This window comes from Macaca thibetana, chromosome 20, assembly GCF_024542745.1.
Source record: "Macaca thibetana thibetana isolate TM-01 chromosome 20, ASM2454274v1, whole genome shotgun sequence".
In the NCBI taxonomy this organism is placed as follows: Eukaryota; Metazoa; Chordata; class Mammalia; order Primates; family Cercopithecidae; genus Macaca; species Macaca thibetana.
The window spans coordinates 18,558,865-18,581,053 of NC_065597.1; the positions used below are offsets into that span (position 1 = coordinate 18,558,865).

Here is a 22,189-nt window from a genome sequence, read left to right on the forward strand (position 1 = left end):
AAAGACTAAACTGTGAACAGTGCCTCCTAGAGTTGTGTGGTGTCTACACTGTGTTATTGGTGGCCTTGTAAAAATCTAAAGGAAACTATGGAATATAACTTCATCAAATTGGCCGAAATTAAATTTTCAACAAATGAAATGTTGGTGAGGATGTGAGACATCTAGAATTGTCATAAATGGCTGTTGTGTCCGTAAACTGGTACCATCACTTTGGTAAAAAGTTTGACACCGTATCTAGTGAAGTTGAAGGTGCCTGTAATCCATGGCTTAGCGAGTTTCACTTCTAGGTATATATTCCAGAAATATCTCTACATGTGTATAAGAGACATGTAGAAGAATGATCATTGCAACCTTGTTTCAACAAAAAATTGGAAACCAACTAAATGTCCACCACAGGAGAATGGAGAGATATGTGGTATATTTATACAAAGGAATACTGTATAGCAGTTGAAATAACTAGAGCCACATGTGTCAACATAAATAAATCTCCAAAACAGTACTGATAATGAAAAAAGCAAGAGGCAGAAGTATATTCAGCATGATCCATTTCTATAAAGTTTAAAAATTTGCAAAACAATTATATTTATTGCTTACAGATATAAACTTAGATAATAAAAGTATAAACCATGCAAGGGAATGAAACATCAACTTCAGGATGGTGGTTCCCTAATGGAGGGAGGGAAATGGGATCAGGAAAGGGTAAATATGGGGTTTCAAACACTAGTCATGTTTTCTTCAAAAAGTAAAAACCTGATGCAAAGATAGCAAAATGTTTACTGTTGGGTGGTGGGTGTTTCTTTTTTTTTTTTTTTTTTAAGACACAGGGTCTCACTATATTGCCCTGGCTGGTCTTGAATTCCTGGGCTCAAATGACCCTTGCACTTTAGCGTCCTGAGTAACTTGGATTACAGGCACATATCACCATGCCCAGCTTCTTTTTACTTTTATGTTTGAAATATTTCATAACTTTTGTTTTAAGTTACACCAGTGAGAATAGAAATTGGGTCCTTCTCAAAGGACAGCATGTGGCTGCCTCCATTTCTCACTTCCTCTTCCCTCCTCAGCTCAAGATAGGCAAGCTTCTACCCCTCCACTTCTCTGCCCCAGAGTTTGCTAGGCTTACCAAAATAACCTTGTCCCCCCACCCACCCCGTGGATACTAGCCACCACACCCAGCTAATTTTCATAATTTTTTTTGTAGCAATGGGGTGTCACTATGTTGCCCAGGCTGGTCTCAAACTCCGGCCTCAAGGGATCCTCCCCAGCACCTGGCCACTTTTTTTTTTTTTGGCACCAATCTTCTTTGCCTGTCTTTAATATATTCTATACTTTACATTACTGTCTCCTGGAAGCTCCTAATTGTCTTTCTCCTGATTTTCCTCTGGTCTCTCAGTCACTCTCGTTTCTATGCTTTTCTACCTGCTCCTGAAGTCTCCATTTCCCCAGGGTTCCCTCCTCACCAGTGTCCCCTCTTCTCCATCTGCACATTCTCTGTAGATGACTTCATCTAACCCATGTCTTTGATGACTCCAAAATTTTTATCTCAATCCCATCTCTCTCCTGAGCACTAAACCAGTCCCTCTAAATGCCCACTCTAGGCCCTTATCCTGCCAAAATCTTAACCTCTGAAACTGGGTACATCTCTGCCTACATCTCCTGGCCCCCCACAAAACCAGCTCCTCTTCCTGGTCTCCTTTCACATCCATGGCATAACGTTCCATTCTGTCACCAACAGGATGACCTGGGAGTCATCCTCAACCGCTCCCTCTTCCGCTCCCTGCGTTCGCCTCGCCCTCTGCCTGTTTCTGAAGTCAGTCCCTCCCTGTGGTTCCTCAAGCCCGTTGCCTGGGCCTCCTCATTTCTCTTGAAGTTACTACAGTAATCCCCTAACTATGGTCTCCTCACCACCATCCCTGCTCCTGCATTCTGTTCTTGCTACAGCAAAGAGTTATCTTTCTAAAATGTAACTTCATCTTAGCACCCATCTCTCAAAATCCCTGAAGTGCAGAGTGGTCAGGATAAAACTATTCTCCTTTGCGAGGCACTCAGAGTCCTCCCTGCTGTGGCCTTCAGCCTCATCCCCAGCGTCTCCCATACTCCACTAGCCCAGCCATGTTGTGCTATCACCTCTAGCCTTTATGATGTTTCTCCACTGCAAATACCCTTCCCTCTAAACTGTCCCCACATGTACCCCCAGTTCTTCTTGCTTGCTGTCCACTAATATTTCCCCTTCACCAGTTCTTTGCTAAGAACGCTGCACCCTTCTCCCAGGTTGGGTATGAGACCTTTGTCACAGTCATCCTCACACTGCGCTCTTCCATTGCAAAGTCACTTGCCCATCTTCCTTTAGTCAGGAGCAACATGAGGACTCTCCCTTATCCTTGTACCCCAGGTGCAGAGCAAAATGCCTGGCACATTGATGGCATCCAGGAGGTGTATGACTGCTCTTACGTGGAACTGAGAGCCTGCTTAACAAGCACCGACACGTCTTACTTTGGCAGCAGCAGCTGAAACACGCTGGCCACGAAGAGGTCTTAAGGCAGGCTTGTGCAATCCCAAAGGTGGCCAGAGGATCTCTTTCAAGGAGAATTTGGAGGGAGGCAACATAAATGTTCTTATTCTCAAAAGACTTATTCTTCATTAAACAGAAAAAAGGAAAGCCTTAAAATGTACAACTTGATTCCCTTTTTCATCTTTATTTCTTATGGTTTGGATATTTGTCCCTGCCCAAATCTCATGTTGAATTGTAATCCTAAATGCTGGAGGTGAGGCCTTGTGGGAGGCGTTGGATCACGGGGCAGATCCCTCCTGACTTGGTACTGTCTTTGTGATAGTTCTCACAATATCCGGTCGTTCCAAGGTACGTGGCACCTCCCTCCACTCTCTCTCTTGCTCCTGCTTTCACCATGTAAGACGCCTGCTCCCACTTTACCTTCCATTATGATTAAAGCTTCCTGAGGCCTCCCCAGAGGCAGATGCTAGCACTGTTTCCTCTACAGCCTGCAGAACTGTGAGCCAATTAAACGTCTTTTCTTTTTTTTCTTTTTTTTGAGATGGATCTCACTCTGTCACCCAGGCTGAAGTGAGTGGCGAGATCTCGCTCACTGCAACCTCCACCTCCCAGGTTTAAGTGATTCTCCTGCCTTAGCCTCCCAAGTAGCTGGGATTACAGGTGTCCACCACCACGCCTGGCTAATTTTTTTTGTATTTTTAGTAGAGACGGAGTTTCACCATGTTGGTCAGGCTGGTCTTGAACTCCTGACCTCCAGGATCCACTGGCCTTGGGCTCTCAAAGTGCTAGGATTACAGGTGTAAACCACCATGCCCAGCCAAATGTCCTTTCCTATAAATTACCCAGTCTCAGCTATTTCTTTTTGGCAATGCAAGAACGGCCTAACATACCTAAAACTAATCCTGGTGGCTGACACTGAGGAAGCAAAGCCACAGTTAGGTAGGAGGATCCACATACACCTCTGTGATCAACAGCTTTGCTCCTTCACCTGGAGCTGTTGCTTCCCGATGTGGGATGGAGGGGTGTAGACAAACACATGTGCAGACACCTGGTGTGCAGCATGACACTCTACAAACATCTGCCCAATAAGCTTGTCCCGAGGACAGTCATGTTTGTTAGCAAAAGCTCTGGAAATTGGGACTAGCAAATTGGAAGGAGTCACTTAGAAGCTGGCAGACAGACGACCTTGGCTGGAATTTCCTAAGTGCTAGTCACTGCATGTGTGGTAGACACTCCTCCTATACCTATCACAACCCCATTGCCAAGTGGGCAGAGCTGCCCTCATTTCAAAGGTGAGGACACTGACACTTTGAGAATGATGTTACCTACCCAACATCATACAACTAGCACATCCTGGTGCCAAAATTCACGCTTTGGTCTAATGCCCAAACCCATCTTTATTTTACTAGTCCAGACAGTGAGAATTAAAGGCCTTTGTTTGAATGTGGTCCACAGACATGTATATAAATACTTAATTTTCTTGCTTCTGAAAAAAATTTTTAAGATCTAGCAACAATCAGCTAGAACAACAACAAAAAAATGGTTCCAGTTCATTCCACCTGCCTTAAGTTTCCTACTCCTGAAAAGATTGGGTTTGTGACCATTGTACTATAGTCTACACACTATCATTTATTTATTTTTGAGACAGAGTCTTGCCCTGTCGCTCAGCTTGGAGTGAAGTGGTGCAATCTTGGCTCAATGCAACCTCTGCCTCCTGGGTTCAAATGATTCTCCTGTCTCAGCCTCCTGAGTAGCTGGGATTACGGGTGCGTGCCACCTCGCCCAGCTAGTTTTAATATGATTTATTTTTTGGAGAGAGACTCTCTCTCTGTCATCTAGGCTGGAGTGCAGTGGCGCGATCTCGGCTCACTGCAACCTCTGCCTCCCAGGTTCAAGAGATTCCCGTGCCTGAGTCTCCTGAGTAGCTAGGATTATAGGCATGCACCACCACACCCAGCTTTTTGTATTTTTAGTAGAGCCGGGTTTTCGCCATGTTAGCCAGGCTGGTCTGGAACTCCTAACTGCAGGTAATCCACCCATCTCAGCCTCCCAAAGTGCTGGAATTATAGGCTTGAGCCAGTATGCCTGGCCTAGTTTTTATTTTATTTTGAAACAGAGTTTCGCCTAGACTGGAGTGCAATGGTGTGATCTTGGCTCACTGCCACCTCTTCCTCCCAGGTTCAAGAGATTCTCCTGCCAGAGCCTCCCGAGTAGCTGGGATTACAGGCGCCTGCCACCACGCCCAGCTCATTTTTATATTTTTAAAAGAGGTGGGGTTTCACCATGTTGGCCAGGCTGGTCTTGAACTCCTGACTTTTAAGTGATCTGCCTACCTTGGCCTCCCAAAGTGCTGGGATTACAGGTGTGAGCCACCGTGCTTGGCCCACTTATTTTAGAAAATAATTCCCTCAAAGTATATGCAAGCAAAACACTAAGCCATGTGGGTCCTTGTTGTTTGGGCTGCTATAACAAAACACCACAGACTGAATAGTATATAAACAATCTAGCTTTATTTCTTACCATTCTGGAGGCCGGGAAGTCCAAGATCAAGGCGTGATTTGTGTCTAGTGAGAGCCCGATTCCTGGTTTATAGACAGCCGTCTTCTCATTGTGTCCTCACATGGCGGAAGAGGTAGGAATTTCTGGAGTCCCTTTGATAAAGACACTAATCCCATTCATGAGGGCTCTACATTTTGTTTTGTTTTGTTTTGTTTTGTTTTTTTGAGACGGAGGTTTGCTCTTGTCACCCAGGCTGGAGTGCAATGGCGCAATCTCAGGTCACTGCAACCTCCTTCTCCCAGGTTCAAACAGTTCTCCTGCCTCAGCCTCCAGTGTAGCTGGGATTACAGGCGCCTGCCACCACGCCCAGCGAATTTTTGTATTTTTAGTAGAGGTGGGGTTTCACCGTGTTGGCCAGGCTGGTCTCAAACTCCTGACCTCAGGTGATCCACCCACCTTGGCCTCCCAAAATGCTGGGATTACAGGCGTGAGCCACCGTGCCTGTCTGGGCTCTGCTCTTAAGACCCAATCACCTCCCAAAGACCCCATCACCTCCCAAAGACCCAATCACCTCCCAAAGACCCCATCACCTCCCAAAGACCCCATCACCTCCCAAAGACCTAATCACCTCCCAAAGACCTAATCACCTCCAAAAGACCCAATCACCTCCCAAAGACCCCACCTCTAATATCATAATTTTGGGAGTTACGATTTCAACATAGGAATCTGCGGGGGACACAAATATTCAGACCATAGCAGCTCTCATCTTTCATGAAGGAGGCACAGAGCCAGGCTGCACCACCTACCTGCTTTAGCACAGGTGAGTGAGCACTGTCATCGGAGCTGGTTTAAACTGCACTTGCCACTCCATCACCCCAAGGCTGCCTTCTCCCACTGTCAGCTGGCTTCACAGCCCAGCAGTTACTGACATGTTAGTAAAGAAGGACATTCACAGTGGCACTCGGTAAGTTGAAGAACAAAAGTACAGCATGAAAATGCCAGCTGAAAAGGCATTCACTGGAGGTCAAAACAGTTCACAAGACGCAGCAATAAACAGGGAAGTTCAAGAAACTTTGGGTTAGGGGATGCAGGTCCTGAAACTTACATTAAGAAAAGCTCTTTGCTTTCAATTAACAAAATTGAATTCAGAGCAAACGGGTGAACTGGACTGAGCATGCCTCCATTGTTGGGTAAAGCTTAGTAATACTGCCCACAGTATCATTTCCCAGAGCTTTCTTGAGAGGTTGCACAGAAAGGACTTGTTGTTGAACTGAAGAAAGATGCTGGGAATGGGCTCTGTGATCCTGCTCTGTTGTCAGGTTGGTTTCACCCGCAAGGGACCCACCGTACCTCCCCGTGGAGACACTGCTTAGTTTCAATGTGCTTTTCATTCTCTTGGCTGCCTGAGCAAATGGCCATCACTGTTTCCATTGTGAGCTCTTCCCCTTCGGGAGCTGAGCCCAAAGTACAGGGAACATGTGCTGGAGACCAACATTTGGCAGCCTGGGTCCCACTTGGAGTGACTTTCTGCCACTCCCTTTCCTCCCACAGAGACATTTTCCTGCATCTGGTCACTGAAAAGCAGTGCTGGACAGGCTTGTTCTAAAAGCTGATTCCTAACCCTACTGGCTCATAGGAATGAGGGGCAAAACATCCATACCCAAATTCAGAGCCCAGGTTAGTAGATTGAGACAAGAGTTATTTTCAGGCTGGCATGGTGGCTCATGCCTCTAATCCCAGCACTCTGGCAGGCAGAGGCGGGAGGATCACCTGAGGTCGAGAGTTCGAGACCAGCCTGACCTTCATGGAGAAACCCCATCTCTACTAAAAATACAAAATTAGGCACATGCCTGTAATCCCGGCTACTCGGGAGGCTGAGGCAGGAGAATTGCTTGAACCCGGGAGGTGGAGGTTGCGGTAAGCCCAGATCGCACCGTTGTGCTCCAGCCTGGGCAACAAGAATGAAACTCTGTCTAAAAAAAAAGAGTTATTTCCATCCTTCCCTTGTCACCAACATGACTGAGGCCATATGTAGTCACAGCATCAGTGGGCAGTTTCCTAAATTTTTCTTTGTATTATCTATCCAATTAATAATTTTTATGAGAATCCTACCTAACAGTTGAAAAACACTGAGCATCCTAAATGCGACGATCTAATTTTGTAGGACAGATAAGAAGTTATAAGCAGAGGTTAAATACTTTCCCCACATCCACATAGAAGTTAGTGGCAGAACTGGTACTAGGACACAACTGCTTGAGTATCTAGGTCCAGTTTTATTCTACTACACCAAGTAGTAAGGACCATGTTTTTGTTTTTTTGCATTTTAAAATTGAGGTATAATTATGTAAAGTACACGAATATTAACGTGTAGACTTAACGTGGACAAATGTTTACACCAGTATAATCAACGCTCCAATCAAAACACAGGACGTTTCCATCCTCCAGAGGCCTCTTTCTACTCGACTGCCTGCTCCCCACCCCCCACCACATCAGGCAGTCACCACTCATGATATTTGTCCCTTTTGATTCATTTTGGATCCCCAGTTTTAAGAAATAAAAACTGAATTCAAACAACTTTGCCTGAAGCCCTTAAGTCTTTACAGAATTTCCCTACCACTTTTGGACCACAGGTATAAAGATTTGTTTTGGATTCATCTGGACGGTGTTACAGCAAGTTAGTCTCAGCCCCAATACAGACACGTTTAGGTTTAAAAGGATTCATGTTTATAGGACGTGAAGGTCAACAATTCTTCAATATGGGGTATTAAAAAAACTACTCTTTCTGGAAAATAAATGTGCTTTGTCTGAAATATCTGTCTCCTTGGCTGTTTCTGTATCTAACCATTCCTTCAGGATAACTGCCTATGGGAAGAGCTGCTCGAGCTCTGGAAAGTAAGCACTTATATACTAAGTATTTTTCCAGTTGGAAGCTGTCTCCTGGTTTCAATAGCTTTTCTGTTGCGGTGGGATCCATTTTAACAGCTCCTCTGGCTTTCCCAGACACCATCTCAGGAGGCAGTGGCAGTTGAAAAGATAACACTGTCCTAAGCCATTTAACTAGCCAGGAAGGGACCTGGGTTTTAGGAGCTGGAAAATTTTGGCTAAGGCTTGCTCAGAACATTGTCTTAAATCCAAAAAGTCTTGCCAAGGTCCAGGTGGAGGCAGCTTTCCCCCAGCCACAGACACTACCAAATCAGACAGGGCTTGCATTTCTTCCGACCAGAGGCACTGGCAGCCAGGGTCGGTCATTATCTCCATAGCAGCCTCGTTTCCCCAGACAGTGAGCTCATGCTTGGCGCTGATCAACTCCATAAAACAAGGCATTTAACCCTATGCAGAAATGACTACATGAAATCTATACACACAATTATTTAAATCAAGCCAATTTTTGAAAATTATGAAGAAAATACAAATTATGCAACACAGTCGTAACACTAGAACCCACTTATGGACACAGAATAAACAGCAAGGCTCGAAGTGTAAACCTCCCTGAAAGAGCCAAATTCCACAAGACAGTAATTCTGTGGAATTAAGCTGCCTAAAGCAGCTTGTGAGATTCCTCTTCCCTATACAACATCGCCTCTATGTGTTTTCTGGTGTTAATGCAGTTTAAAATAGAGAAACCTTTTTCCATTAATTTTTATTTCATTTAAAAAATTTATTTAAAAAATAGGCATATATTAACATGGTTCAACATTTTAAAAGGGTATAAAGTTAAAAGTCTCCCTCCCACTCCTTGGACCCTGGCCATCCTTTGTCCTGTTTGATGATTGGTTTCTTGTAAGTAGATTCATAGATACTTTAGTATATACAAGCTAAACAGTTACCTATCTTTCATGCTTTTTTTTTCCAGCCTCCCGAGTAGCTGGGATTACAAGCATGCGCCACTATGCCCGGCTAATTTTGTATTTTTAGTAGAGACGAGGTTTCTCCATGTTGGTCAGGCTGGTCTTGAACTCTCAACCTCGGGTGATCCACCTGCCTCAGCCTCCCAAAGTGCTGGGATTATAGGCGTGAGCCACTGCACTCGGCCTCTTTCATGCTTTTTTAATAGAAATGGCATGTTGTAATGGTGTTCTGTGCTTTGCTTTCTCTGGATTCACTGTATTTAGAAACAGAACTTAGAAGATATATTTAAATCAAGCAAATTATATGTTTATTTAATCTTTGACCAAACAATCCCACTTCTAAGACTATCCAAAAGATACAGTGGCAAAAATACAAATTGTCGCATATATGATATGCCAACAACTAATAAAAATGGCTACTGTTAGAGGGAAGGAAAAAACCAGGGAGGAGACAAGGATGAAAGACATCTGAATATACCTTTCTTCAAAGAAAACTAGTTCTAGCCAGGCATGGTGTGGTGGCTCATGCCTGTAATCCTAGCACTCTGGGAGGCCAAGATGGGAGGATTGTTTGAGGCCAGGAATTAAAGACCAACCTGGCCAACACAGTGAGACCCCATCTCTATTTTTTTAAAAAACAAAAACAAACTAGTTTCAACTTTGGAATCATACAAACATTTTACATAATTTTTAAGGCATCCCTAAAAACTGAAAGTAAAGTAAAATTATGTACAGATTTGGAGCAATAACTAGAGAGGAACTATTTCAAGTGACTTTAAAACACAATTGTTAGAAGCAGGGTTTCTTAACCTCAGCATGACTGACGTTTTAAGCCAGATAATTCTTTGCGGGGAGTGGGGGTGGGGACAGGGCAGTTGTCCTGTGCATCATGCGATGTTAGCAGCATCCAAGGCTCAACGAGCTTCTATAATTGGCAACACCTGGCACATACTGCCATACATCATTGCTGGGAGGATTAAGTGCTGTCTGTGTGACACCACTGGGGAGTGTTTTAAAATATAGGTTTTAGGTGGCCTGACATGGTGGCTCATGCCTCTAATCCCAGCACTGTGGGAGGCCAAGGTGGGAAGATCATTTGAGCTCAAGCATTTGAAACTAGCCTGGGCAACAGAGCAAGACACCCGTCTCTAAAAAATAAGATAAAAAAATATAAAATATAGGTTTTATTATTATTCAGGTATGATGAGGGCAACAGATCAGGTGACTGCCATTGACAAGAAAGCTTGTTAGACTTACAGATTCCAAAAGGGGTACGGCATGCCACAGGGAGCCACACTGGGAAGCCCAGGGTCAGTGCGGAGGCAGAGGGAATGAGGGGATCAAGTGGAGTAAGAGCCTTGTTATTTCCATGGGAAGGAAGGGGTGAGGCCGAGTAAGCAGACTGGCGAGTTTGAATAATTTCAGCAGGCTCTGGGGCCTAGGGGCTTTCCCTAGCTTTTTGGTACCTGGCCCTGTGGTGATTAGGGCAGGTGCATATCCCAGAGTATGGCATATTGGCCTAGAGAATGAACGTCCTGTAAAGGACAGGTTGGGGTATGGGCTCCAGACTGGCTGGTTTACATATGAAAGGAACAGTCATAGGTGAGTCATTTATTCTCTCCAGGAACTGGCTAGCCCTAGGAAGAACAATCTCTCCCCCGAATGAGCAAGGTCCCCTCCCATGTCAAAGAATCAAACATGCAACGCTCATATCGAGGGTACAACTAGAAGCTTGTGCTTGTCTTCTGCTGGACTTCGCTCATGTGCCTTCTCTGTTTGCTGATTTTAATCTGTATCCTTTCACTAAAATAAACAGGAATGATGTGTATAACAGTTTTTCTGAGTTCTGTGAATCTATCTTGTGAATCATCAAACATGAGGGTGGTCTCAGGGACTCCTGACACGGCTGCTAGAGCCATCAGGTGGAAGGGTGGTGGGGTACTTTATAATGGAAAAGACCAGACTGACACCACAGACCCCATTGCTCAGTCACAGCAAGTGGAACCACCAGATGTCATGTTCCTCTCCACACGATGCAAAACAAAGATGCAGAGTCACTCAGGAAGCACTCGTGTCAAATCAACTGCACCTGAATCTAATCAAGCCTCTATGTGTAACTGCACATTTAGAGGAAATATTGGGGAGATAGGAACCTTTAAACAACAACGGGGGGAAATAAGCAGTGAAATACAAAATGTGGGAAATACTACAGGACAAAAAACCCCCCTTTCAACACAGAAAAAAAAGGGTAACTGTTACAGATTTAAAGAGACAAAAGACCTATCAATCAAATGCACAATGTGGCTCTTATTTAGATTTTAACAAATAACCAAATAACAAACAGTCAAAATACATTTTTGAGACAACATGGGAAAACTGAGCAGACTACATATTAGATATTAATTCTGTTAGGTGAAATATGATGGTTAGGATTTGCTTTAAATGGTCAAAAAAAATGTTGGAGGGGACGAGGCAATAGATCAAACAAGAGCAGCAACAAAGCTGACGTTTGCTAAGTTCGGGTGATGGTTCAGGGGAGTTCGCTGTGCTAGTCTGTATTTGTGACTATTTAAAAATTTCCATAACAAGTTCAAAAAAGAATATGTATTTAAAAATGAGAAGCAGTTATCAGCCAAACATAGGTTAAGAAACATTAGTAAAATAAAAAATCCTTTCACCTGCCGTTAGAAATAATAAAAAAGAAACCGTAAAAACAAATTTTATAAATGTATGAAATCTGAGAGTCTGCTAAGATTACAGAGATGTGATTTTAAGGCATAGATGAGATTTTAAACTTGGGTTTTAAGAGATTAAAATAAAATGTAGGATGATGAGGCCCGGCGTGGTGGCTCACGCCTGTAATCCCAGCACTTTGGGAGGCTGAGGCGGGCAGATCACGAGGTCAGGAGATCGAGACCAACCTGGCTAAAACAGTGAAACCCTGTCTCTACTAAAAATACAAAAAATTAGCCGGGCGTGGTGGCGGGCGCCTGTAGTCCCAGCTACTTGGGAGGCTGAGGCAGGAGAATGGCATGAACCCAGGAGGCAGAGCTTGCAGTGAGCCGAGATCGTGCCGCTGCACTCCAGCCTGGGGAACAGAGCACCAGACTCCATCTCAAAAAAATAACATAACATAACATAACATAACATAACATAACATAAAAAAAAAAATAAAATAAAATAAAATAAAATAAAATAAAATAAAATAAAATGTAGGATGCTGGATGGTTAAGTACCACTTTTAGCTCTTGAGAAAACAGGTAGTCCAAAGTGAAGGTGCCTTTGGTCTCCAGCCTTCAGGTTTTTTTCTAGTCTCTATTCTGAAGTCTAAATTTGTTTTTTTTTTTTTTACACTTAGAGTTTTTTTGGGGGGTACAAATTTAACATAAAATTTAGGAATAAAAAGACATTATCCTTTTACGTTTTAATGTAAATCTTTTACCTTTAAAATAAGGTCTCATAAAAGAGAGAGATGCATCATCCTCTAGATAAAAGCTCCTGCCAGCCCAGGTATCCTAACTGCTGTCATAATGTGAGATTTGGGGTCAGGGAAAAGAAATTGATTAAAGCAGAATATCGGAGACCCTGGCCTTCAAGTAGTGATATTGTTGCTTTTTTTTTTTTTTTTGGAGATGGAGTTTCACTCTTATTGCCCAGGATGGAGTGCAATGGCGCGATCTCGGCTTACCACAACCTCCGCCTCCTGGGTTCAAGCAATTCTCCTGCCTCAGTCTCCTGAGTAGCTAGGATTACAGGCACGTACCACCATGCCCAGCTACTTTTGTATTTTTAGTACAGACAGGGTTTCTCCATGTTGGTCATTGCCCCCCAGCTTTTTTTTTTTGAGACAGTCTCACTTTGTCGCCCAGGTTGGAGTGCAGTGGCATGATCTCAGATCACTGAAACCTCCGCCTTCCAGGTTCAAGCAATTCTCGTGCCTCAGTCCCCCAAGTAGCTGTGACTACAGGCGTGTGCCACCACGCCCAGCTAATTTTTGTATTTTTAGTAGTCATGGGGTTTTGCCACGTTGGCTAGGCTGGTCTGGAACTTCTGCCCTCAAGCTATCCACCCACCTTGGCCTCCCAAAGTGCTAGGATTACAGGTGCCACTGCTCCTGGCCTTCTTTCTTTCCTATCCAAAAGGATTTCTTATGGAAAAACATTCAAGAATAACTTCTTATGACATACATGTATTATTTCTGTAATTTAAAAAAAATTTCAGAATATATGCTCACACAAAAACTTGTACACAGATGTTCATAGCAACCCTATGTACAAGACCCAAAAAGTGAAAACAACCCATATGTCTAACAACTGATGACTGGATAAACAAAACATTTACATCCATACAACTGACTATTTTTATTCCATAAATAGTAATAAAGTACTGATTCATGCTACAATATAAATCTTGAAAACATGTTAAGTGAAAGAAGCCAGTCACAAAAGACCACATATTATACGATTCCATTTATATGAAATGTTCAGAATAGACAAATCCAAAGAGACAGAAAGTAGATTACTGATTGCCCTGCGGTAGGGGCGTTGAGGAATGGGAAGTGACTGCTAATGGGTTCTGCAATGGGTTGGGTGGTATCCCCCAAAACTTCATGTCTACCTGGAAGCTCAGAATGTGACTTTAGTTAGAAATAGAGTCTTTGCAGATACAGTTAGTTAAGATGAAATCAGACTGGATTAGGGCAGGCCCTAAATTCAATTACTGGGGTCCTTATAAGTAGGCCACGGAAAGACACAGACACAGGAAAGAAGGCCATGTGAAGACAGAGGGAGAAACTGAAGTGATGCAGCCACAAGCCAAAGACTGCCAGGAGCCACCAGAAGCTAAGGAGGAGGCACGAAAGACTTCTTTAGAGCGGCAGTCCCCGAGGCACGAAAAAGTCTTCCTTAGAGCAGCAGTCCCCAACCTTTTTGGCACCAGGGACTGGTTTCATGGAAGACAATTTTTCCACAGATCTAGGGGTGGGGATGGGGGATAGTTTTGGGATGACTGAAGTGCATTACATTTATTATGCACTGTATTTCTATTATTATTAAATCGTAATACACGATGAAATAATTATACAACTCACCATAATGTAGAATCAGTGGGAGCCCTGAGCTTGTTTTCCTGCAACTAGATAGTCTCATCTGATAGACAGTGACAGATCATCAGGCATTATATTCTCATAAGGAGTGTGCAACCTAGATCCCCTGCATGCACAGTTCACAATAGGATTCACACTCCTATAAGAATCTAATGCCACCGCTGGTACGACAGGAGGAGGAGCTAAGGTAGTAACGTGAGTGATGGGGGGTGGCTGTAAATACAGATGAAACTTAGAGTGCTCACCTGTTACTTACCTCCTGCTGTGTGACCTGGTTCCTAACAGGCCACAGACAAGTAATGATCTGTGGCTCTGGGGCTGGGGGCCTCCACCCTAAAGCTTTTAGAGGAAGCGGAAGCCCCACCGACAACCTGTTTGGACTTCTAGCCTCCAGAACTGCAAGGGGATACATTTCTTTTTATTTTTTGAGACGGAGTCTTGCTCTGTCACCCAGGCTAGAGTGCAGTGGCACGATCTTGGCTCACTGCAACCTCCACCTCCTGGGTTTGAGAGATTCTCCTGCCTCAGCCTCCTGAGTAGCTGGGACTATAGACATGCACCACTATGCCTGGCTAATTTTTGTATTTTTAGCAGCGATAGGGTTTCCCCATGTTGGCCAGGATGGTCTTGATCTCCTGATCTCGTGATCTGCCCACCTCGGCCTCCCAAAGTGCTGGGATTACAAGCGTGAGCCACTGCACCCGGCCAGGGATACATTTCTGTTGTCTTAAGCCACCCAGCTTGTGGTACTTCGTTAAGAAACAGCTCTAGGAAACTATTACAGGCACAAAATTTGTGGTGAAGATGTTCTAAAATTGATGGTTGCACAACTCTGTGGACATACTAAAAACTTTTTTTTTTTTGAGACGGAGTCTTGCTCTGTCACCTAGGCTGGAGTACAGTGGCGTGATCTTGGCTCACTGCAACCTCTGACCTCTGCCTCCCAGGTTCAAGCGATTCTCCTGCCTCAGCCTCCCAAGTAGCTGGGATTACAGGTGTGCACCACCATGCCCAGCTAATTTTTATATTTTTAGTAGAGACAGGGTTTCATCATGTTGGCCAGGCTGGTCTTGAACTCCTGACTTCAGGTGATCCACCTGCCTCAGCCTCCCAGAGTGTTGGAATTACAGGCGTGAGCCACCGTGCTGGGCCTAATAACTTTTAAATTATATACTTTAGTTGGGTGAATTTTATGGTCTGTGAATTATATCTCAATACAGCTGTTATGAAAAAATATAGCCACAAAATGCTGAAGAACCAATAAGGATCTTGAGTAACCCCAACATGGGAGCTTCCATTTTCAGTCAATCATTCAAAGTCTAAAGTTGAGTGTTAAACATTCAACATTAGTTAAAACAGGATTGGCTGCTGGGTCTACTGCTGATTTGCTGTAGGGCCTTTGGCTTTTTTTTTTTTGAGATAGGGTCTTACTCTGTCACCCAGGTTGGAGTGCAGTGGTGAGATCTTCGCTCACTGCTACCTCCATCTCCTGGGTTCAAGCAATTCTCCTGCCTCAGCCTCCCGAGTAGCTGGGATTAAAGGTGCACACCACCATGCCTGGCTTGTTTTTGTATTTTTAGTAGAGACAGGGTTTCCCCATGTTGGCCAGGTTGGTCTTGAACTCCTGACCTCAAGTGATCTGCCTGCCTTGGCCTCCCAAAGTGCTGGGATTACAGGCCTGAGCCACCTCACCTGGCCACCTTTTGGCTTTTTGGACAGAATTCTTTCAACTGTAAGTCAGAAAACGAACACAAACAGGCTTAATCAAAATAACGATAGGAATTTGTCTCACATAATTGATGTCTAGGGTGGGTACTGGCTTCAGGCATCTAAACAGTGTTACTAGATCTTTGATTCTCTTGGCTGTTTCCTTTGTTGCCTTCAATTCTTTGCTGGCTTTCTCTAGGTAGTAGGAAAAGATGGCCACCGGCAGTCCCACGATTATGACTCTTACAGCTCCAGATCAAAACAGACAGCCTTTCCTGATACCTCTGAGAACAATTCCAGGGCAGTCCAGGGCTGGCTCACAGGCTATTCCTAGAGCCAGGGAGTAAGGTTAGCTTCAGCCAAGTCTGAGGCACAGAGCAGGATCACTCAAGAATGGGAAAAGAATGGCTCCCCGAAGGAAGAAAGGCTGGGAATACAAAATATATGTTCGCTATGCTAGGCAAAGCTGTAAAACTTGCAGAGTGTCAAACATCATTTCAGCTCAATAAATATTTGCTGAATCAATGTAGGAACCCATAAAACAGAGCTGCTGTGGAGTACTTTTAAAGCATCATGTTCCAAACCCTGATTTCATATTTTAGAGAAGCAATAAAACACAATGGAAGTCAGACAGCGAGGGCATTAGTGAGATGCCATTTTAGCAGAGAGCTACTTCAATCAAGTATAACCTGCTCTAAGTTCCAGATTCCATCTGTATTACACAACAGAGATGCAGTGCTCAGAAAGAATATTCCCTGATTTAACCACCAAAAAAGCTAAGACTTGTCCTGTGTGAAGGAAGGCAGTTCAGGATGAAGGGTCCTGCTACCAGAGCAAACATTTCCTTCTCACTTGAACTGGTGATAATCCGGTGGGTTTCTGATCCAGGATCCAAACGCCTGCTTCCGGAGTGTGCTCCAGGCTTCCTGGTAAGAGGACGCAGCCTCCTTGTAATCTTGGTAGGTATCCAGCTTCTGCACCCTAATGCACACAGGCCACCAAATACACAGATTCTTACTGAATAGCACACCCTGGGGGCCACCAGACACCTGAGCAAGCAACTGGACAGACTTGTAATGAGAGACTTAGGAAGAGGAGTTCAGTATGCTTTTGTGAAAGTGGATCACACAAACTACTTTATTCTTGTCATACTCAACTAAAACAGAGGCGAGAAGCCAGGGGTAAAAAGCACTCAGGGTGCATAACATTGCTCCAAGAATGCATTCTCTGCAAGCCTGGCTGCTAAAATTGCCTGCCAGTTTTATCTAACAGCTACTGAACCAACCTGCTGCAGACTTTAACAATAGTTTTACCCAATGCCGTCACTTGGCAGCTCCTCATAACTTTACTCGTGCCGCTGAACTGTCTTTTTTTTTTTTTTTTTTTTTTTTTTGAGACGGAGTCTGGCTCTGTCGCCCAGGCTGGAGTGCAGTGGCCGGATCTCAGCTCACTGCAAGCTCCGCCTCCCGGGTTTTACGCCATTCTCCGGCCTCAGCCTCCCGAGTAGCTGGGACTACAGGCGCCCGCCACCTCGCCCGGCTAGTTTTTTGTATTTCTTAATAGAGACGGGGTTTCACCGTGTTAGCCAGGATGGTCTCGATCTCCTGACCTCGTGATCCGCCCGTCTCGGCCTCCCAAAGTGCTGGGATTACAGGCTTGAGCCACCGCGCCCGGCCTTTTTTTTTTTTTTTGAGACGGAGTCTGGCTCTGTCACCCAGGCTGGAGTGTAGTGGCCGGATCTCAGCTCACTGCAAGCTCCGCCTCCCGGGTTTACGCCATTCTCCTGCCTCAGCCTCCCGAGTAGCTGGGACTACAGGCGCCCGCCACCTCACCCTGCTAGTTTTTTGTATTTTTTTTTTTTAGTAGAGACGAGGTTTCACCGTGTTAGCCAGGATAGTCTCGATCTCCTGACCTCGTGATCCGCCCGTCTCGGCCTCCCAAAGTGCTGGGATTACAGGCTTGAGCCACCGCGCCCGGCCGAACTTTCTTGAACAATATGTTACATTTCTTTTTTGAAAAATAAAGCCTCTAACTTTCCCTTTGTTCTTCAGACATACTGAAGACCACCCAGTCTGTGTATGTCTTGAATTTCAATTCTTATATCCCAAATAAAACATTAAATTTAGAGATTTGTCTTTACATTTTTATTTTGACTTCTGACACTTTCCTAGAGCAACTCTGTCTCCTTTGTAGGGAATTCATGACACAGCAACGTGAATTAAAACAGTTAAGAATGAACAGAATTCTAGGTTTCTATGGTCCTAGTGGAATCAGAGAAAATAAAAATAATTGTCTACTTTTTTGGTTTAAAAGTTTTCCAGGTGAGGCATGGTGGCTCACGCCTGTAATCCCAGCACTTTGGACTTTGGAAGGCCGAGGCGGGAGGATCCTCTGAGGTCAGGAGTTTGAGACCAGCCTTACCATCATGGTGAAACCCCATCTCTACTAAAAATACAAAATTAGCTGGGCATGGTGGCAGGCGCCTGTAGTCCCAGCTACCCGGGAGGCTGAGGCAGGAGAATCACTTGAACATGGGAAGCGGAGGTTCCTGTAAGCTAAGATTGTGCCACTGTATTACATAGCCTGGGCAACAGAGCAAGACACTGTCTCAAAAAAAAAAAAAAAAAAAAAAGTAACTACCAGTTATCAAAACCCTACTGCAAACTAGGCTCTTGGTCATATGCAACACTTCCCTTAATCATCTCAGCTACCCTGTCTCAAAAACAAACAAACAAACATGCCGGGCATGGTGGCTCACGTCTGTAATCCTGGCACTTTAGGAGGCTGAGGCGGGTGGATCACCTGAGGTCAGGAGTTCAAGACCAGCCTGGTCAGTCAACATGGTGAAACCCCATCCCTACTAAAAATACAAAAAATTAGCCGGGCGTGGTGGCATGCACCGATAATCCCAGCTACTCTGGAGACTGAGGCAGGAAAATCACTTGAACCTGGGGAGGCAGAGGTTGCAGTGAGGTGAGGTTGCGCCACTGCACTCCAGCCTGGTTAACAGGAGCAAAACTCTGTCTTAGAAGTATCTCCTTACCTCAATTCAGATTTGACATATAGAATATATGGAAATCCAAGAAAGAAGCCAACTGACCACAGATGCATCACTTCAGTATGCGTGATGGTGATGACAAGTGGCCAGCCTCTTCATATAGAAGCTTCTAGCTACTCCTTACTTTCCCCACTGGCATATAATGAAGGATTCACTTGGTCTTTATCACCAGTTCCTGGGAACCTCTAAACTTTGGAGTTTCTGGAAGTGTCTTTGTCATGCATGGCAGATCTCTCTGATCACATGTGAGTTTATGTTTGACCAGGTAACTCATGGTGGGCCCCCGAGATAGTTTCAGGATGATACTGGTCATGCCAGAAAGACCAGCCACGTAGAGAATTAGGGCTCTGAGACACGTGATATCAGTTTGACCTCTTGGGAGAGGAGGGGGTTGGAGATTAAGTTCAATCACATCATGTGGCCAATAATTCAATCAATCATAATAGCTAATGAAACTCCAACAAAAACTTTGGACACTGATGTCTGAGTGAGATTCCTGGTTGTTGACGGACAGCAATGTGCTGGGAAAGTGATGTGTCCTGAGGACATGGAAGCTGTGCCTTTGGGACCCTCACATATCTGACTATATCCCTTACTATATCTCTCTCCTTTTGGCTAGTACTGATCTGTAGCCTTCATAATAAAACTTTTAATGGCAACTATAGTGCTTTTCTGAGTTCTGAGAGATGTTCTAGTGAATAACTGAACATGAGGGGGAGTGGAGACACTCAAATTTGCAGCCAGTTGGTCAGAAGTATGGGTGGTTTGGGGCCCTCCTTAACCTGTGAGACTTCACCTAACTCTAGATGGTCACTGTCAGAACGTCACTGCACCCACCTACTTGTTCCCAAGAGTGGTTTTAAAGTTCTCTACGTTTTTGTTTGAAGAGCAATTTAAGTCATGGAGCTGCAAGTTCAAAAGGAAAAGAGGAGAGTAACACTTGTAACAGAATATATTGCTCTTAGAACACTCCCATTTCCACAGTGATCTCCATCTAGAGGTGGAATCAAAGGAGGGTCTGGAATGGCCAAGCCCCAGTTCTATCCTTAGTTTTTTATAACTCTATACCACCAAACTACCCATCCTCTGCATCTCAGATCATGCATGTATCTGCAAAGAGAGCTATGGGGAAAGAAGAACTTGTCGTCAACAATAAGTGCCACAGGCTTGCTGAACCACTACTCCTGCCAAAGCTTCTTGCTACTCAGAAGCCAGAATCAAAATAGATGTCTTCCTAAATATGAGAAAACATAGGTCAATAGCATCACCTGAGGGAGTCTGGCCACTTGTCCCTTGCAATTCTGCTTAGCAGCTTCTGGAATGATCTAAACAGTTCCACTTTGCTGATTTGGGATCTGTTTGGAAAAAGAAGGCAAAGACGATTTATCAAGTGTTTAGTATGTTCCAAGCCCCTATCACAAAGATGCCAGGCTTCACATGGTTTTTAGGTTTGAAGATTTCACTTGTATTTGGTGAGGAGAAAATCCAGACCTGGATGTCTGATTAGAGTGAGGTACAAAAATGAGTCTAACCTTAAGAAATGTCATCAGCGGTGGGATCATTAAAGTGACAAGCCCAAACGGGTACCCTGAGGTGCAATTACAAAATTTTGCCCCAGGATATCTGTAAGACACTTCTGGCTACCTCCTTTCAAGGGAGCTGGCCCCTATGGGTTTACAAGAAATCGAAAGCTTTGTTTGAGACATGAGTGCTGTTCCCTGTGTGAATCGTCAATATAAAATCCACTTGGACGAGCCGCCTGAGGCAGAATCCCTGGACTCCTGCCATGGGCATCACAGCCTTTTGCTCCTAAACAACACAATTCTGGGTGGAGGTCATGGTTTGGAATACTTAAGGAAGTGAGTGTTGATTCTTTATGAGCCCACCCAGGCCTTCGTGGTTGCCTTCTTTTCCCTCATGTACACAATTCACGAGCTGCATCTAGAAACTGGGAAATGCTATGTGTACCAACAACGTGCAGTCTCTCTTTCACACACCACACCCTGCATCACCCCAGCAGACCAGCAGATCACACCCTCAGTGTGGACACCATGACCATAACTGCTACACACCCTGCATCACCCCAGCAGACCAGCAGACCGCACCCTCAGCGTGGACACAGTGACCATAACTGGTCCACACCCTGCATCACCCCAGCAGACCAGCAGATCGCACCCTTAGCATGGACACTGTGACCATAACTGCTACACACCCTGTATCACCCCAGCAGACCAACAGATCGCACCCTCAGCATGAACACCATGACCATAAATGGTACACACCCTGCATCATCCCAGCAGATTGCACCCTCAGCGTGGACACCATGATCGTAACTGGTACATGTGAAATAGGGAATTATGGAGTCTGCACAAAATCTCCCTTACCTGGCTGGAACCCAGCCTGCTTCAGGAACTGCTGCTTAAAGGGGAACCCTGAGCCCTCAGACACTGCTCTCCCAAGGCCTTAGCTGGAGTGGCTGCTGGCACTCAGGAAGATGAGGCCATTTTAGCATGAAAACAAAGCAAAAATTAATGGAACTCTCATGAACAAATTAAAGAAAAATAATATAATTAGAGATGGCCAGACATGGTGGCTCATGCCTGTAATCCCAGCACTTTAGGAGGCTGAGGTGAGTGAGCAGATCATCTGAGGTCAGGAGTTCAAGACCAGCCTGGCTAACATGGTAAAACCCTGTCTCTACTAAAAATAAAAAAAACTAGCTGGGACTGGTGGTGCATGCCTGTAATCCCAGCTACTCAGGAGGCTGAAGCACAAGAATCACTTGAACCCAGGAGGCAGAGGTTGCAATGAGCCGAGACTGTGCCAGTGCCCTCCAACCTGGGTGACAGAGATTCTGTCTCAAAAAAAAAATATATACACACACACACACACACACACACACACACACACACGTACATATATATAACTATGGGAAAAATATATGCAAAGAAAGCATTTGGTAGAATTCAACATCCTTTGAATTATTAAAAACCTTTTGGCAAACTAGGACTCGGGAAAAGTACTTACATTTATAAAGGGCAACTATAAAAAATCTATAGCAAATATATGTCCTTAAAATCAGGAATAGGACAAGGGGTACTTGCTATCACCGCTTTTATTCAACATTATACAGAAGGTTCTGGCCAGCAGAACAAAAAAGAAAGAGAAGTGAAAAACAAAAATCAAGTCATCATCTGCAGATGATTTTGATACTGTCAGTTCTAGTCAACACAGTAACGTAAGATAAATAAATAAAAGGAACAGAAGATTGGAAAGAAACACTACAGTTGACCCTTGGACAACACAGGCTTGAACTGTGTGGGTCCACTTACACACAGATTTTCTTCTGCCTCTGCAATCCCTGAGATAGTAAGACCAAAGCCGCCTCTTCTCCTCCTCCCCCTCAGCCTACTCAACATGAAGATGATGAAGATAAAGACCTTTATCATGATCCAGTTCCA

At 44.5% G+C, this 22,189-nt stretch overlaps 3 protein-coding genes across 6 annotated transcripts in view; 1 reads left to right on the forward strand and 2 right to left on the reverse strand.

Annotated features, from left to right (window-relative positions):
- Positions 1 to 22,189, reverse strand: part of CFDP1 (craniofacial development protein 1) — a 934,470-nt gene that overhangs the window by 303,978 nt on the left and 608,303 nt on the right. The window lies entirely within an intron of this gene.
- CNTNAP4 (contactin associated protein family member 4) overlaps positions 1 to 22,189 on the forward strand; it is a 990,511-nt gene that overhangs the window by 32,272 nt on the left and 936,050 nt on the right. The window lies entirely within an intron of this gene.
- The window catches only part of ADAT1 (adenosine deaminase tRNA specific 1), a 28,331-nt gene continuing 19,342 nt past the window's right edge, over positions 13,201 to 22,189 (reverse strand). For all 4 annotated transcript variants that reach the window (XM_050772727.1, XM_050772725.1, XM_050772726.1 and 1 more), the window contains 2 exons: positions 19,997 to 20,083; positions 13,201 to 16,651 (listed from right to left, as the gene is read on the reverse strand). In XM_050772727.1, the coding sequence (XP_050628684.1) occupies positions 16,519 to 16,651; positions 19,997 to 20,083 (220 nt within the window). In that variant the 3' untranslated portion in view covers positions 13,201 to 16,518. The remainder of the gene's footprint in view (positions 16,652 to 19,996; positions 20,084 to 22,189) is intronic.